The sequence below is a fragment of the Dendrobates tinctorius genome, unplaced genomic scaffold (genome assembly GCF_039654945.1).
Source record: "Dendrobates tinctorius isolate UK_male_01 unplaced genomic scaffold, ASM3965494v1 ptg000032l, whole genome shotgun sequence".
In the NCBI taxonomy this organism is placed as follows: Eukaryota; Metazoa; Chordata; class Amphibia; order Anura; family Dendrobatidae; genus Dendrobates; species Dendrobates tinctorius.
The window spans coordinates 36,206,395-36,223,646 of record NW_027361700.1 but is presented as its reverse complement, the minus strand read 5'-3'; the positions used below and the strand labels follow the sequence as shown (position 1 = coordinate 36,223,646).

The following is a 17,252-nucleotide window of genomic DNA, read 5'->3' as shown; positions in this document are numbered from 1 at the left end:
AAAATAATGATTTATCATACCGCCAAACAAAAAGTGCAATAACGCGCAATCAAAAAGACGCATATAAATATCCATGGTACCGCTGAAAACGTCATATTGTCCCGCAAAAAACGATCTGCCATACAGCATCAGCAAAAAAATTAAAAAGTTATAGCTTGCAGAATAAAGCGATGCAAAAATAATTATTTTTTATATAACATTGTTTTCATTGCATAAAACCGACAAAACATGTTTAGGTACATCAGGGGCACTACAAAAGCAACATGACACCCGCAGACCATTCCATCAAAGTCTGCATTCCAAAACGTCACTACTTCCCTTCCGAGCCCTGACGTGTGCCCATACAGAAAGTTTTCTCCCACATATGGGGTATCAGCGTACTCAGGACAAATTGGACAACAACTTTTGGCGTCCAATTTCTCCTGGTACCCTTGGGAAAATAAAAAAAATTGGTGACTAAAAGATCATGTTTGTGGAAAAAATATGATTTTTCTATTTTCACACCCGGGCGTTATAAACTTCTGTGAAGCACGGAGGGGTTCAAAGTGCTCACCACACATCTAGATAAGTTCCTTGGGGGGGTCTAGTTTCCAAAATGGTGTCATTTGTTGGGGGTTTTTCACTGTTTTGGTACATCAGGGTCTCTCCAAACGTGACATGGCGTCCGATCTGAATTCCAGCCAATTTTGCATTGAAAAATTCAAACGGCGCTCCTTCCCTTCTGAGCTCTGCCATGCGCCGGAACAGTGGTCCCCCCCCCCACATATCAGGTATGAGCGTACTCAGGACAAACTGCACAATAACTTTTGCAGTCCAATTTCTCCTGTTGCCCTTGGTAAATTGTGACAAAACACACATCTGGCCAAGGTTACAAAATAATTTATGCAGTACTCAAGGTTCCTAAGAGCACAGTGGCCTCCATAATCCTTAAATGGAAGAAGTTTGGGACCACCAGAAGTCTTCCTAGACCTGGCCGTCCAGCCAAACAGAGCAATCATGGGAGAAAATCCTTGGTGAGAGAGGTAAAGAAAAACCCTAATATCCACAAAGTCAACTATCACTGCAGCCCTCAACCAGTCAGGACTTTATGGCAGATGGCCCGACGGAAGCCTCTCCTCAGTGCAAAGCATATGAAAGCCCGCATAGAGTGTGCTTTAAAAAACAAAAAAAAAACAAAAAAAAACACATAATGGACGCCCAGACTATGAGAAATAAGATTCTCTGGTCTGATGAGATGAAGATAGACCTTTTTGGTGATAATTGTAAGCGGTATGTGTGGAGAAAACCAGGCACTGCTCATCACCTGCCCAATACAATCCCAACAGTGAAACATGGTGGAGGCAGCATCATGCTATGGGGGTGATTTTCAGCTGCAGGAAAAGGACGACTGATTGCAATTGAAAGAAACATGAATGCGGCCAAGTACAGAGATATCCTGGATGAAAACCTCTTCCAGAGTGCAATGGACCTCAGACTTGGCCAAAGGTTCACCTTCCAACAAGACAATGACCCAGGCACACGGCTAAAATAACAAAGGAGTGGATTCAGAACAACTCTGACCATTCTTGACTGGCCCAGCCAGAGCCCTGACCTAAACCCAATTGAGTATCTCTGTAGAGACCTGAAAATGGCTGTCCACCAACGTTCACCATCCAACCTGAAGGGACGCGAGAGGATCTGCAAGGTAGAATGGAAGAGGATGCCCTAATCCAGGTGTGAAAAACTTGTTGAATCATTCCCAAGAAGACTCATGGCTGTAGTAGCTCAAAAGGGTGCTTCTACTCAATACTGAGCAAAGGGTCTGAATACTTATGACCTTGTGATATTTCAGTTTTTCTTTAATACATTTTCAAAAATTTCTACATTTCTGTTTTTTCAGTCAACATGGGTGCAGAGTTTACATTAATGAGACAAAAAATGAACTTTTTTGAATTTACCAAATGGCTGCAATGAAATAGAGTGAAAAATTTAAAGGGGTCTGAATACTTTCCGTACCCACTGTATCTCAGCCACTCTTAGCCATAGCTTCACCTCCAGTGGTGGGAGCTGGTGCGAGTTATTCCCGCCTCAGCCATGAAATTCTAAAATGCATATAACCCTTTATCTGTGCCCTCACTAAGAAAATGTATTCCAGACACCTCCCTAACATCTGCATGATTTTATAGTAACAGAAACTTGTCTAGATGTCAGTTTTCCATATTTTGCACATCATTTGTATTTTAAGCAAAGGAGACAACGTTACAGGGGGAAAAAAAAAAAAAAAACACAACATTGCCACAACCGTGAATCCCATTCTTTACAAGTACACATTATGGAAATTATTTACAGCACGGAGGAAAAAAATGGGCTCTTTATACACCAAACTCAAATGTATACCTGCTGACAAGTGTCGCATTTGTATGGCTTTTCTCCACTGTGAGTCCTCTTGTGTCGCTCCATGTGATATTTTTGGATAAATTTCATGTTGCACTGGTCACAGTTAAAAGGTTTTTCACCTGAAATATAGAACAAAATACAATATAAGTGGGCGGCGCAATTCTGGCTATAAAAATCCCATCAAACGAGAATATTCCAGTAATAGTGATGTAACATATAACAAGCGTCTACGTACCACTGTGAATTTTTTCGTGCCGTTGGAGCAAATACTTTTGTATGAAACTCATATTGCATTGACTACACTGAAATGGTCTTTCACCTATTAAAAAAAAAAAGGAGAAACAATCAGTGTATGACACAATTCTACAAGGATGCCTCAGTGCCAGAACAAGTACTCTGCTTTATTGCCTTAATTTTCTCTAAATGTCCCCTGTGATCTGGTTAGGTTAAAATGTTCATCAGGGTCAATCCAGCGTATATTTGATAGCCAAGTGGCTTCCCGTACATACTGACAGCTAGCCAAGTGGCCTGATATGTGACCTCTGACATACGGTCCATGTCCCCCCGACTCATTGTCCACCTCAATTGTGGCTACCAAATAAAATCTACATGCAGTGAAACGCAAAGATGACCAATTTTTATTATAAACTGTAAAAAAGTTATGTTTTGTTATCTCTTAGGATCTCTTATAACTTTTTGACCAATACAATTCCAACAGTGAAACATGGTGGTAGCTGCATCATGCTATGGGGGTGATTTTCAGCTGCAGGATGGCAAACAGCATTTTTTTTCTATTTTTGCTAAATGCTGTACACAATACTGAAATAACTGTACAGTATGGATCATAGACACAGAGAAATGGCAATACGCAATATGTTGATTTTTGTGGAAGGATTTTTTTCTTTATAAACTTTTCTTTTTACAAACATTTTTAATTTTTTACAACATTTCTGAGCCCCTCAAGCAGATTTGAACATGTGATTCTTTGCTTACATTATCCCAACCTGTCAGCGTTTTACAACCTATTAGGCTCCGTCTCTGCCAAGGTCTAATAGGCTTTGGTATTTGGCAGCTCAACGCCATACCACATTCACACCAGCGGGAAGGGGTGTAGTATATAGTTTGGTTTGCGATCGGCTGACAGAGGGAATATGAACCAGCTTCAATCCCAGCATCTGGTCTGTAGATTACAGCTGGTCCCTGGTACAGCTGGTGTGGCGGAAATTAAGCAAGTTACACCGTATTAGGACGCAAATGTCATTTTCCGCTAAGGGTTTAAACATCTGCAAACGAATATTTCATGGACAACTCTGGAAAAAAGTTATATAAGGATTTATTGTACCTGTGTGTATGAGCACGTGTCTGCGTAGATGGTAGGAGCTTCTAAAAGCAGCACTGCAATGTTCACATATATGAGGTTTCTGATTTGGAGACATGTTAGCTTCACCATCACCACCTAATGACTGAAAAGAAAGAGAAAGACCATTAGATTTGCTCTCAGAATATCCCCACTTTTAAAAGTCCCAGCATCCTCTGAACCCTAAAACTTTCCTCTCTGTATAGGTTGGGTTGGCTCAGAGACTGCAGAAGTGCAGCGGCCGAGAGCTGCATCACTGCCCCACAAAAGGCATAATAGCTCCTTATGTGTACGTCATGTGCTAGATCATACAAGAAAATGTGCATTATCAATTTATCCCCTGAAAATGATGCAGACACGAGTACAAACTGAAAAAAAAAAAAGGGCACAGTGGTCAGGTATTTTTGGGTTGGGTTGCCACATATAACAGAAAAAGGAGGTCACTTAAGAACGCCCTTTTGTCTTGGGGTCTGGCCGCTCTAGTTCTACTGCTGTCACTAGTATCGCTGTGTGAACTTGGCTTCATCTGCATTTTAAATAGGGTTCAGTGAACCCCAAGAAGAACAAGTCACTGCACAACAGACTTTGAAGAGGAGAGCCAGACAAGACCAGCTGTATCCACAGACCTTGCAGAATTCAACGTGGAACAATCACAAGAAGTCTATTCTTCCCAGGGTTCAATAACCTTTGCCGAGGTCTCCGGTGCCTTTTCTTTTCCAATGCTTCAGATGTAGACCACACAGTTCAACGTGCTTTACTTATAGCTATGTGCACACGATGCACTTTCACGGTGCTTTTCTACACGCGAAAATGCTTCAAAAACGCAATGGAATACTAAAGCAAGGTAATGCACTGACAATCCTGAAGTGTTGTGCACATGAGCCGTAAATTTCCATCTGTATTTGCAGTGTTTTGTTTTCTGCAGCATGTCAACTCTTTTGCGCTTCTGCAGCATTTTTGACTGATTGACTTCAATTGAGTCAGTCAAATCTGCAGCAAAAACGCAGGTGTAAAAAGGTTTGCGGATTTGCTGTCAAAAACGCTGCAGAATTGTTAAAGGAAACACTGTGTGTGGGCGGACACTGTGTGTGTCTGTCTGTGGGTGTGTGTACGCATACGAAGAACAGCCCATAATGATTGCACTTGGGCGTCGTCTGATAGGAATACTACTCCCATCTAGCTACGTCTTGTCACATATACAGAGACTGCATGAGCCGATGATGGGAGAATAGTCCCATCATCCAATGCCGGAGTTCAATTGTTAAACAAACAAAAAAAAACAAACAAAAAAAAAACCGACACATAATTCCATACATATTCACATACAAAATACATACTCACCGAAAACCTTATCCCCTCGAAGCCTGCGTCTTCTGCAAGCAATCAAAAATAATAAGCCAACATATACTTCCTGTCCGCCATAGTCCACTACCGAGAGTGTCCCATGTCGATGTCACCCGGCGATACACAGACAAGAGGTAATCACTCCCACAGTGTATCACTGAGCCGCCGTGAGTTCACCGGAGTACATCAGCTCCGGTGTTCTCACTTACGGCACCGCTGCGTGAGAAAGTTCTTACACAGCGGTAGTGCCTTAAGTGAGAGCACTGGAGCTGATTAACGCTGGTGAATTCTCACGGCAGCGCAGTCACATCTCCCGATGTGACTTCTACACGTGAGATCGCCGTGGGACACTCAATATTAAATGGACGTCGGCCAGGATAGTATATGATAATTTATTGTTTTTTGATTGTTTGCAGGAGACGAGGGCGTCAGGGATTAAGCGTTCAGTAAGTATTGTTAATTTATATTCAAAAAAGGAGTCTGTGTGATTATTTCAAATAAAGGACTTTATTCTGGCTGTGTTTTTATTTACCATGTAACTATAGGATTAGTAATGGATAGATGTCTTATAGATGCCTCTCCACTACTAACCTGTGGGGGGCTTGAAGTCACCTGACAATACCAAGTTGACATCAACCCTACATATATGAACCCCACTTACCACCGCTCCAGGGCAAGTTGGAAGAGCCAGACTAAGTGCCAGAATTGGCTGAGAGCTGATGTTTTTAGCCTGGGGGATGCCAATATACATGATCCCTTCCCAGGCTACTAATATCAGCCCGCAGCTGTCTGCCTAGCCTTTGCTAGTTCGATTTCATAAGGGGACCCCATGTCAATTTTTTTCTGGCCCCGGCTCTCTTGTAAACTTGCCAGTAAAGGCTAAGCAAACATCTGTGAGCTGATATTAATAGCCTGGGAACCTTTATGGCTACTGACTCCTTCCCAGAATCATAACATCAGCACTCGGCTTTCCCTCTGCTGGTTATGAAAATTATGTGCAAACCCACGCAATTAAAAAAAAAATAAAAAAAAAAAATTATATATCTATATTTCACTTATGTATTTGTGTGTGTAACCATTATAAATTTGAACATGGTATGTAATGATATTATGGTCTTCAATGGAGAATGAAAAAGAAGAGGCTGAACAAGGAAATAACATCACAATTTTTTTTTTTTTTTTTAATACATCTTTATTTAGCTCTATGGATTTACAAAAAAACACTTTTTCTGCCAAGAGATGCAGAAACCTTGCAGAAATTTCTGCAAGTAAATACGCAACGTGCGCACATGGCCTTGGAGGTTGAAAAGAAAAAAAAAAAAAAAAGGCAACTGACCATCAAAAAAAAAAAAAGAAAAACCTGAACGCTCAGGGGGTCTATCATAACCAATATGTCCTTCTCCAAACACAGTTATAGAAGGTAACCACCTGATTAAATAGAGGTGTGTGTATCATACTGAGACACTGGGCTCTGACCAACGGAAATGCGTTTGGATTTGTTTGTGATGTCTGTAAGCAGCTTTGTGGTAGTGTGCTTTGGGGTAGTGTGCTGCCACCTGCAGGTAATTTGTCTTTTCAAATGGTATATCATTTGTTTGTGTGGGTGGAGTATGAACGGAGCAAGTGTGCAATTCAATAGACAGTGCATGTTTACAAACGTGTTTGCATATGTGCCTCACCTGCAATGAAGTGTGCAATCACCCAATTTGGCTAAAATAGGCTGGGCAAGAAGATCGGCAAGCTGGAAAGCCCCCAAGGCAGAAGACTGGATTTGTTTGTGATGTCTGTAAGCAGCTTTGTGGTAGCGTGCTTTGGGGTACTGTGGTGCCACCTGCAGGTCATTTTTCCTTACTGCAGGTTTATGAAAATTAATGTTTAAACTGTATTTTGTGATCAAATCGTGGATGTGTGGTTTGTTTGGCTATTTTCTTGCTGAAGGGGGCAAGTTTACCTTTCAAATGGTGTATCATTTGTGTTTGTGGGTGCAGTATAAACGCAGATACAAAGTAATGACCGAAAAACAGTGTTTAGAAGTAATAGAATAGTATTATAAGGCAGGAGAAATTTATTATAGCCGTGACTAGTCATCATTGTAACACTGTCCACATGACTATTCGCAAGACCTGTGCTAGAATTTCTCTTTTCTCTGCCTAGTAAAAGGACCGATTTTGTGAGAAGAATGTGCAAAATTATCCACAAGCAAAACAAACTCTGAGGGCAGGTTCCCTCTAAAAGGTCTGAAAGCTGAGTGACACTGTTACCAAAGATAATTTTTAACTTCGCAATATACAACTCAAGGACTTTCTGGAGGATGTTTTTTCTTTGTAGAGTAAAGCAAATATTAGCAGTATATGGGCACCTATGAAACATAGATATCCATCGTGTTGCTGTGGATCGCTGCATAGTCAGCAGTGTAAGACGACCTTGAGGGTTTGGGAATAACCAGAAAACAAACGATTTTGGACCTCATGAGGCAGTGCTCTATGCTCCTAGATACACACAGCAGCAGATAAGTGAACAGTGAAGCAGACAGTCCCTTAAAGGCTCATTCACATGTCCGATTATTCCATGTGCGATAACATCAGACTTTTTGATCAGACTTTCGCCACCTTTTCCATTCTGACAGTGTGAAAATCGGACCACACTCTGGACCACACTTGGATGACATCAATTTTTTTAACAGACCCATTTACTTGCATTACGGATTTTAATCCGACTCTCCGATATGTTTCCACAGACATGTGAATGGCCCCATACACTATGACAGGTATGAATGCTAGCCATGAAAATTGGATATCAGAATGAGCCATAATGAGTAGCAATACCGTCTGACAATTTGTAAACTATTAAAGGAACAGTCTGATCAAAATTTACATCGGGGACTGGGATCATTACATAGCGCCAATAAAACACAAAAAAACAAAACAAAACATCACAAATTTGGTGACATGCTTTTTTCCCCAAATTGTTGTTTATGGGAATGTGTGTGACTTACACAGGGACAAGAACTCCTTGTATGATAAAATTACTTAAGACCAGGTGGGAGGAGGATACAACTATCACAGTTACTGATGATTACTATGGTACAAAATACCACAGCACTAACTTTAGTATGCAAATAAAATTTGTATTGACAAGGCAGCCTATGGAAACAAAGGACAGCCAACATTAAGCTCTGTCCTTGATCATGCCCCATGTCTTAAGATTCATAGCAGATATTGGGTCTGAATGATATGTCTTACCCCGTGATCAAGGACTGTGTCAGACCAAAAACAAAACGCTGGCCATCCTTTTTGTTTCAATATGCTGATTTATCAATAAAACTTTATTAAAACATAACATTAAAAAGAATTAAAAAGTGAGGGCTATGGCATTTTGCACTAATGTTTGGTGGGACATCCCCTATTAAAGAGCACTATTGTTTCCTAGATACGCGTGCGAACCAGAAATTTGTTTGAACTGATGATGACTAGACAGCTCTCGGTGCACAAAGGAGTTCTCAGTTTAGCCTCAACAAATTATGCATGATCTTTTGTCTTAACCCCTTTCCTACATTAGACGTACTATTCCGTCCATGTGACCTAAGTCCCAAGGACGGAATAGTACGTCTAGCGCGATCAGCTATGCTCACAGGGGGAGCGCAGCTGATCACGGCCGGGTGTCAGCTGATTATCACAGCTGACACCAGGCACTATGTGTCAGGGGAAGTCACGGACCGCCCCCGACACGTTAACCCCTGGCACACTGCGATCAAACACGATCGCAGTGTATTGGGGGTTTAGGGAAGCATCGACAGGGAGGGGGCTCCCTCCGTGCTTCCCTGAGACCCCCACAGCAGCGCGATGTGCAGCACTGCTGCGGGGGTCTCCTTCCCTGCAGGTCCCCTAATCCAAGATGGCGGCGGGGACCTTCGGGGGCTGCAGGGAGGCGGCTTCCTCATGCCTGCAAAGCGCCGGCATGAGGAAGCCTGCAGCACTGCCTGTGACAGATCGCTGATCTGTCACAGCGATCTGTGATGTGACAGATGAGCGATCTGTCACATGACAGTGATGTCCCCCGAGACAATGTAATAAAGTTAAAAGTGTAAAAATAAAATCGCTAAATAAATTAAAAAAAAATATTCCCTAATAAATTTTTTGTAAAAAAAAATAAAAAAAGTACAAATATTTGGTATCGCCGCATCCGTAACGACCTGCCCTATAAAATTGTCCCACTAGTTAACCCCTTTAGCGAACCCCTTAAAAAATAAAAATCAAAGCAAAAAATAAAGCTTGATCATCATACCACCTAACAAAAAGTGCAGAACACGTGATCAAAAAGACAGATATAAAGAACCATGGTCCCACAAAAAACGAGCCGCCACACAGCGTCATAAGCAAAAAAAATAAAAAAGTTATAGCTCGCAGAATAAAGCGATGCAAAAATAATTTTTTATATAAAATTGCTTTCATTGCATAAAAGCGCCAAAACATAAAAAACGACATAAATGAGGCATCGCTGTAACCGTACTGACCCGAAGAATAAAACTGCTTTATCAATTTTACCGCACACGGAACAGTGTAAACGCACTCCCCCAAAAGAAATTCATGAAACGCTGGTTTTTGCTCATTCTGCGTCCCAAAAATCGGAATAAAAAGCGATCAAAAAATGTCCCATGCCCGAAAATGGTACCAATAAAAACGTCAACTCGTCCCGCAAAAAATGACTCGGTGGGTCAAAATATGGAAAAATTATAGCTCTCAATATGTGGTGATGCAAAAACTATTTTTACAATAAAAAGCGTCTTTTAGCGTATGACAGCTGCCAAACATAAAAACCCGCCATAAATAGTAAATCAAACCCCCCGTTGTCACCCCCTTAGTTAGGAAAAAATAATGAAATTAAAAAAATGTATTTATTTCCATTTTCCCATTAGGGCTAGGGTTTAGGGTTAGGGGTGGAATTAGAATTGGGGGGTTTCCACTGTTTTGGTACATCAGGGGCTTTTCCAAACGCGACATGGCGTCCCATCTCAATTCAAGCTAAAAAAGTCAAATGGCGCTGCTTCCCTTCCGAGCTCTGCCATGCGCCCAAATAGTGGTTTACCCCCACATATGGGGTATCAGCCTACTCAGGACAAATTGCACAATAACTTTTCCAGTCCAGTTTCTCCGTTACCCTTGGTAAAATAAAAAAATTTAACCTGAAGTAATTTTTTGTGTGAAAAAAAGTTAAATTTTTTTTTAAACATTCAAAAAATTCCTGTGAAGCACCGGAAGGGTTAATAAACTTCTTGAATGTGGTTTTGAGCACCTTGAGGGGTGCAGTTTTAGAATGGTGTCACTTTTGGGTATTTTCTATCAAATAGACCGCTCAAAGTGGCTTCAAATGTGACGTGGTTCCTAAAAATAAAATGGTGCTGTAAAAATGAGAAATCACTGGTCAACTTTTAACCCTTATAACTTCCTAACAAAAAAAAAATTTTGGTTCCCAAATTGTGCTGATGTAACGTAAACATGTGGGAAATGTTACTTATTAAGTTTTTTGAATGCCATATCTCTGTGATTTGAGAGCATAAAAATTCAAAGTTTTCGCCAAATTTCCGTTTTTTTTCACAAATAAACGCAAGTTATATGAATGAAATTTTACCACTAACATGAAGTACAATATGTCACTAGAAAGCAAATGTCAGCATCACTGGGATTCATGGAAGCGTTCCAGAGTTATTACCCATAAAGGGACAGTGGTCAGAATTGTAAAAATGGGCCCAGGCATTAACATGCAAACCACCCTTGGGAGTAAAGGGGTTAAATTGTGCCATGAACAAAGTTCATTCTAATCACTAGATCTTGGAATAATAAGTTCCACAATTGGATATGTTAAAAAAATAAATGTTCCCGTGCTGAGACAATCTTATAAATGTGCCATTGCTATATGGTCTGATCATACCACAGCTCCTGGGCAGAGGAGGAATAAAAAGAGTATACTGACATTACAGCACGGGATCACAGCTGATGTACCTGTACGGTCAGACACAGACATTACACAGTACACAGTAGGGGCACATTTATAAGATTATCTCAGCACAGGAACATTTTTTTGAAACACATCCAATTGTGGAAAGTAGTATTATTCCAAGATGTATTGATTAAAATCAGTTTAAATAACTTTGTGAGAAAACCACTTCTATTAAAAGAAAACAGTAGACATGATAATCAAACAGCACTTCCAGCAGGTAAAGATGGGACTTCCTCTAGCTGCCCATATGATTCAGTGCTGATGCATCAAGGGGCTGAGCGCACATCACTGATTGTGTGAAAGCAGGAAATCTAAAAGTTCGAAATGGGGCAAGGTAAGAGAATATTAGTATGAGAAGAATATAAGAAAAATGGTGCAAAGGAACAATGGTATAGATCTCATTCCACCTAATTTTGGGGGTACTTTGGAAAAGAAAAGTAGCTTCCTAAATGGTTACCATCGATACCAATTAACTTTTCCTTTATGACCCTAACAACTTGTAAATAGCATACGCCCAGGTGATGTATAGTAAAGGGGCTGAGAACACAACTTTTGGACGAACCTGGAACAAGTGGAAGTGACAGCACAGCAGCTAATAGAGACCACCAATTGGTTGCAGGGCTCATGTTACAATGTCACTCAAAAACCGGTGTCAACATGACTGAAACTGTAAGGGTGTGGGAGGAGAGTATATGGTGTTATTTTACAAGGACATCTACTTCACTTAACCCCTTAGCGACTGCCGATACGCATTAAAACGGCGGACGGTAAGGGTACTTATTTCCTCATCACCATTTTAAAACGGCAATCGGGGATAAGGCTGTAGTGTCACACATAGTTGGAAAATCTCTGGGGTCTCGGCTGGATTTTACGGTGTGTGTAAAAAAAAAAAAAGTTTGCCGGCCGTTTCAATGATTACTCTCTCTTCTAATATGATATACATGTCAGAGGAGAGAGCAATGATAACCCCCCGAAACCTCCGCCATCCAAGGTCTTTTCTGATCCGTCCCGCAGTCATCTTCCTGGGAAAAAAATGAATCTGCCGGGCGGTACCTGGGAATAATAGGGAATTTTTCCTATTGGTTACTTTTGCTCACTGATCGATCCTATCACAGTGATCAAAATAAATAAAATAGTAACGCAAAATAAATATATATATATTTCACATATATTATACATACATACATACATACACACACACACATCCATATACAGCTCTGGCAAAAATTAAGAGACCACTGCAAAACTTTTAGTTTGTCTGATTTTTCTCTTTATAGGTATATTTTTGAGTAAAATGTAAATTGCTCTTTTATTCTATAAACTACTGACATGTCTCCAAATTTCAAAGCACTAAATTTTGTGTTTATTTTCAGAAAATGAGAAATAGTCAAAATAAAAAAATGCAGTGCTTGCAGACCACAAATAATGCTAAGAAAACAAGTTCATAATCATTAGAAACAACAATACTAATGTTTAACTCAGGAAGAGTTCAAAAATCAATATTTTGTGGAATATCCATGATTTGTAATCACAGCTTTAATGAGTCTTGGCATGCTTTTCACCAATCATTCACGCTGCTTTTGGGTGACCTTATGTCACTCCTAGTAGAAAAATTTAAGCAGTTCTTCTTTGTTTGATGGCTTGTGACTATCTGTCTTCCTCTTGATTACATTCCAGAGGTTTTCAATGGGGTTCAGCTCTGGAGATTGGGCTGGCCATGACAGGGATTTGATGCAGTGGTCCTTCATCCACACATTGATTGACCTAGCTATGTGGCAGGGCGCATTGTCCTGCTGAAAAAACCAGTCCCCAGAGTTGGGGAACATTGCCTGAGCAGAAGGAATCACCTGTTTTTCCAGGATAACCTTGTATGCAAGACACTGTGGCTTGTATGCCTCTCCAGGTCTCCGTCTATCCATTAGATGACCAGGTGTTGGGCAAAGCTGAAAATTAGAGTCATCAGAGAAGATTACCTTACTCCAGTCCTCTATGGTCCAATCCTTATGGTCTTTGGCAAACTTCAGCCTGGCTCTCCTTTGCTTCTCATTGATGAAAGGCTTTTTTCTAGCTTTACATGACTAGAGCCCTGCCTCTAGGAGCCTGTTACGAACTGTTTTTGCCGTGTAAGTCACCCCAGCTGCCACTTGCCATTCGTTTTGTAGGTCACTTATTGTCATCCTGCAGTTGCTGAGTGACATTCGAATAAGATGACGGTCATCCCGGTCAGTGGAGAGTCATTTTCACCCTCTGCTAGTCTGCAGCTTTGTGGTCCCCAATGTCTGCTGCTTGACCTTGTTGTAATGGACTGCCGTCTTAGAAATTTTAAGGATGGAGGCAACATGACGCTCACTGTATCGCTCTACTGGCAAAGCCAGAATTGAGCCTTTTTCCTCACTCAAGACTTTTCTTTTCAACTCCTTTGGCATGGTTAAAGTTATTTTTTCATTCCTATTACTTTTGGGATATTACTAGCACTTGTTTTGCCATCCAGCTTGTCCTATTGCAAGAGGATTGTGAACACCACAGCAGGGTTTTTTATACTTTCCTTCGTTAAATAAGATTTGGTTCAGGTGATCACCTATTCAGAAGCACATTAAGTAGAATGAGGTGCACTCTGGTTGGAATTCAACTGACACTTGAATGGAATGGCTGGCAGACATGTAGAGAAACTGATTTTTATAAAACTGTGCAGTGGTCTCTTAATTTTTGCCAGAGCTGTATATATAGCCTAGTGTTGAGCGAGAGCACTCACTTCATCGAGTTTGCATCGGGTGCGTGGGTATGCACTTTTTTTTGCAGTGTTTAATACATGAAACTTGAGAGGCAGGAACTCGAGCAACCACGATAATCAGTGCATACTCAAGCACCCGATCAAAACTGGGGTAGTGAGCATTTGTGCGCAACACTAGTGATGACAAATTCAACATCACAGCCTAATGTTATCAAATTCTGTGTCGTACCTGTGGGTTCAAAATGTTCACTATAAACCTGCGTAAAATCCTTGAGGGGTGTAGTTTCCAAAACGGGGTCACTTGTGGGGGGTTTCCGCTGTTTAGGCACAACAGGGACTCTCCAAATGTGACATGGTGACCGCTAATTGTTCCAGAAAATTTTGCATTCAAAAAGTCAAATGACGCTCATTCCCTTCCGTGTGCCCAAACAGTGGTTTTCCCCCACATATGCGGGATTGGCATGCTCAGGAGAAATTGCACAACAAATTTTGGGTTCGATTTTCTCCTGGTAACCTTGTGAAAATAGAAAATTAAAATTGTCTAAATAAATTTGTGTGTGGAAAAAAAGTTAACTGTTCATTTTTTTCCAACATTCAAAGAACTCCTGTGAAGCATCTGAAGGGTTAATAAACTTCTTGAAAGTGGTTTTGCAAACCCTGGATGGTGTCGTTTTTAAGGTACTGTCACACTAAGCGATATCGCTAGCAATATCGCTATAACTTGTGACGTTATAGCGATATTGCTAGCGATATCGCTGTGTGTGATACTTACCTACAATCCGCTCCCCCGCTGGTTATCGCTGATCGCGCGAGAACGTCCTGGACTGTTTCTCATCGTCAGCTTCCTGCGGCGCTTCCTGCTGTGACGACAAGCGACGCGTGGAGCCGGGTGGGAGGACATCAGGATCGCCTAGTGTGCCAGGTAAGTAGCGACCCCCGTCCCCAGCGATGTCGCTGGTGAGATCTGCCTGTGTGGCAGCTCACTAGCGACCACTTAGCGATGTACCAGGGATCCTGGTCGGGATCGCTGGTACATCGCTAAGTGTGACAGTACCTTTAGAATGGTGTCTCTTTTGAATATTTTCTATTATATAGACGTCTCAAAGTCACTTTAAGGCTGAGTTCACACGTAGCGTTTTTTTCGAGTTTTCGCGGCGGTTTTAAACGCGCGATTTTGCCGCGAAAAATAAGCATCCCATGCATTCCTATGGGATTCTGCAATGCTGTGCTAATGCTGCAGTTTTTCCCGCGGCGGAATCGCTTTGCGGTAAAAAACGCAGCATGCTCATTAATTTAGCGGAATCGCGGCGATTCCGCCCACATAGGAATGTATTGTTCTGCTTACTTTCCGCATGTGGCTGTGCACACCATGCGAAAAGTAAGCAGAACATTTGCGGATGGTACCCATGGTCCGGAGGAGAGGAGACTGTCCTCCGGGCTCTGGGTACCATATCCCTGTAAAAAAATAGAATTTAAAATAAAAAATATTGTTATTCTTACCTTCCTGTGTCCCGCGCAGCCTTCCCGCCTCTCTCCACGCTCCCGGTCCCAGTAATCCTTTGTGAGAATGACCGCGATGGCGTCCGTTCTCGCGGGATCGCGAATGACCGCAAGAACGGACGCCATCGCGGTCATTCTCGCAAAGGATTACTGGGACCGGGAGCGTGGAGAGAGGCGGGAAGGCTGCGCGGGTCGCCGGAAGGTAAGAATAACAACAATTTTTTTTTATTATTTTTTACATCCTATCTTTTACTACTGATGCTACATAGGCAGCATCAGTAGTAAAAAGTTGGTCACACTTGTCAAACACTCTGGATGTCCCGGACAGGACAGGCTTTCATATTCTTTATATTCAATTTAATATGATTTTTTTTTAGGTATAGCGGTATCTATGATATATATAACGTACCTAGCTATTTAAAATTTTTTCTGAAGTATCAGGAATATAATACGTGTATTGATCTTTTTTTTTTTTTGAGCTACCACAATTGTGTAAAATTTAACACAATATGTGTACTGTTTTTTTTTTTCTGACGGCTATTATAAGTATATTGATCTTTGCATTTGTATTGTAATCCTTTCTTCCTACAGGTTTTTTTGCAAAAAAAGCAAAAATTGATTAGTACATTCTTACAGACATAGGTACTTAGAGTTGAATAGCATACAATTTGCTTTGCGATTTGTTACACTACTTGTACAACACGTATGTTTGCCTGTCTAATTCCCCACTTTGTGGGGTATCCCTGTCTTTACAGGGATTATGTTTTCCCTACCCTAATCCCTTCGTTTTGTTCTGTACCCTTTTCCCCTTCCCTCAAAAAATTCTAAAATTAATAAAAATATTGAAACACACTTGTCAAACACTATGTTTGACGAGTGTGACCAACCTGTCAATCAGTTCTCCCAGCGATACTCCAGATCGCTTGGAAAACGCTAGCATTCTGCAAGCTAATTACGCTTGCAAATCGCTAGTTTTTCCACGGGAAAATCGCGGGAATTTAAAATGTGATTTTCCTGCAAAATGGAATCCAGAATTCTCACGGTAATTTTCGCGAGACTTCCGCTATGTGTGAGCGTAGCCTTAATGAGAGTTGGTCCCTTAAAAGAAAAAAAAAATTGGTAAATTTTGTTGGAAAAATTAGAATTCGCTGGTCAAATTTTAACCCTTATAACTTCCTAACAAAAAAAATGTTTAAAAAATTGTCCTGATGTAAAGTAGACATATGGGAAATGTTATTAAATATTTTGTGTGACACATCTCTCCAGTTTCAGGGCATAAGAATTCAAAGTTTGAAAATTGCTAATTTTCCAAATTTTGGTTAAATTTCTTTTTCACAAATAAATGCAAGATATATCGAAGAAATTTTTACCACTATAATGAAGTACAACATGTCACGAGAAAAACAATCTCCAAATCAGTGGGATCTGCTGGAGCGTTCCAGAGTTAAAACCTCATAAAGTGACACTGGTCAGAAATTTAAAATTTGGCCCAGTCATTGAGGGGTTAAAAATCGTTGTCCAAGTAGTGTGCAACTACCCTTTAACCTGCAGCTGCAAATGTATTCATGCAATTCAGGAAAAAAAAAAAAAAAAGGCAGAACAAAGTAATAGGGCTGGAAAGTTTTTTTTTTAGAAGTCCATAATCATTTGTCCAAAAGGGACAACAACTAAGAATCCGACTAGTTGTAAAACATTGTCAAAGTATCTCCAAAAACTTCAAAATAAGCATTTGGAGGCCTAGGAGACTGCAATATCCTACCCCCAATATAGGAGGCCCGATCTATGTGCTGCATATAGGGTAAATCGCAGTGAGCATAGCAAATAAAACTTCACTTACACCGCAGCCATGGCTGAACATAGATATTCTCCTGCTGCATCTGTTGGCTGGCAATCAGCTTTATTTTCCTGTAGCTGTAACTATGTCATGCCCCGTGCTGCTTAGCTGAA

At 40.9% G+C, this 17,252-nt stretch overlaps 1 protein-coding gene across 2 annotated transcripts in view; it reads right to left on the bottom strand.

Annotated features, from left to right (window-relative positions):
• The window catches only part of ZNF281 (zinc finger protein 281), a 41,968-nt gene that overhangs the window by 9,598 nt on the left and 15,118 nt on the right, over positions 1 to 17,252 (bottom strand). For both annotated transcript variants that reach the window (XM_073572730.1, XM_073572731.1), the window contains 3 exons: positions 3,719 to 3,839; positions 2,612 to 2,695; positions 2,377 to 2,495 (listed from right to left, as the gene is read on the bottom strand). In XM_073572730.1, coding sequence (XP_073428831.1) covers positions 2,377 to 2,495; positions 2,612 to 2,695; positions 3,719 to 3,839 — 324 coding nt within the window. The remainder of the gene's footprint in view (positions 1 to 2,376; positions 2,496 to 2,611; positions 2,696 to 3,718; positions 3,840 to 17,252) is intronic.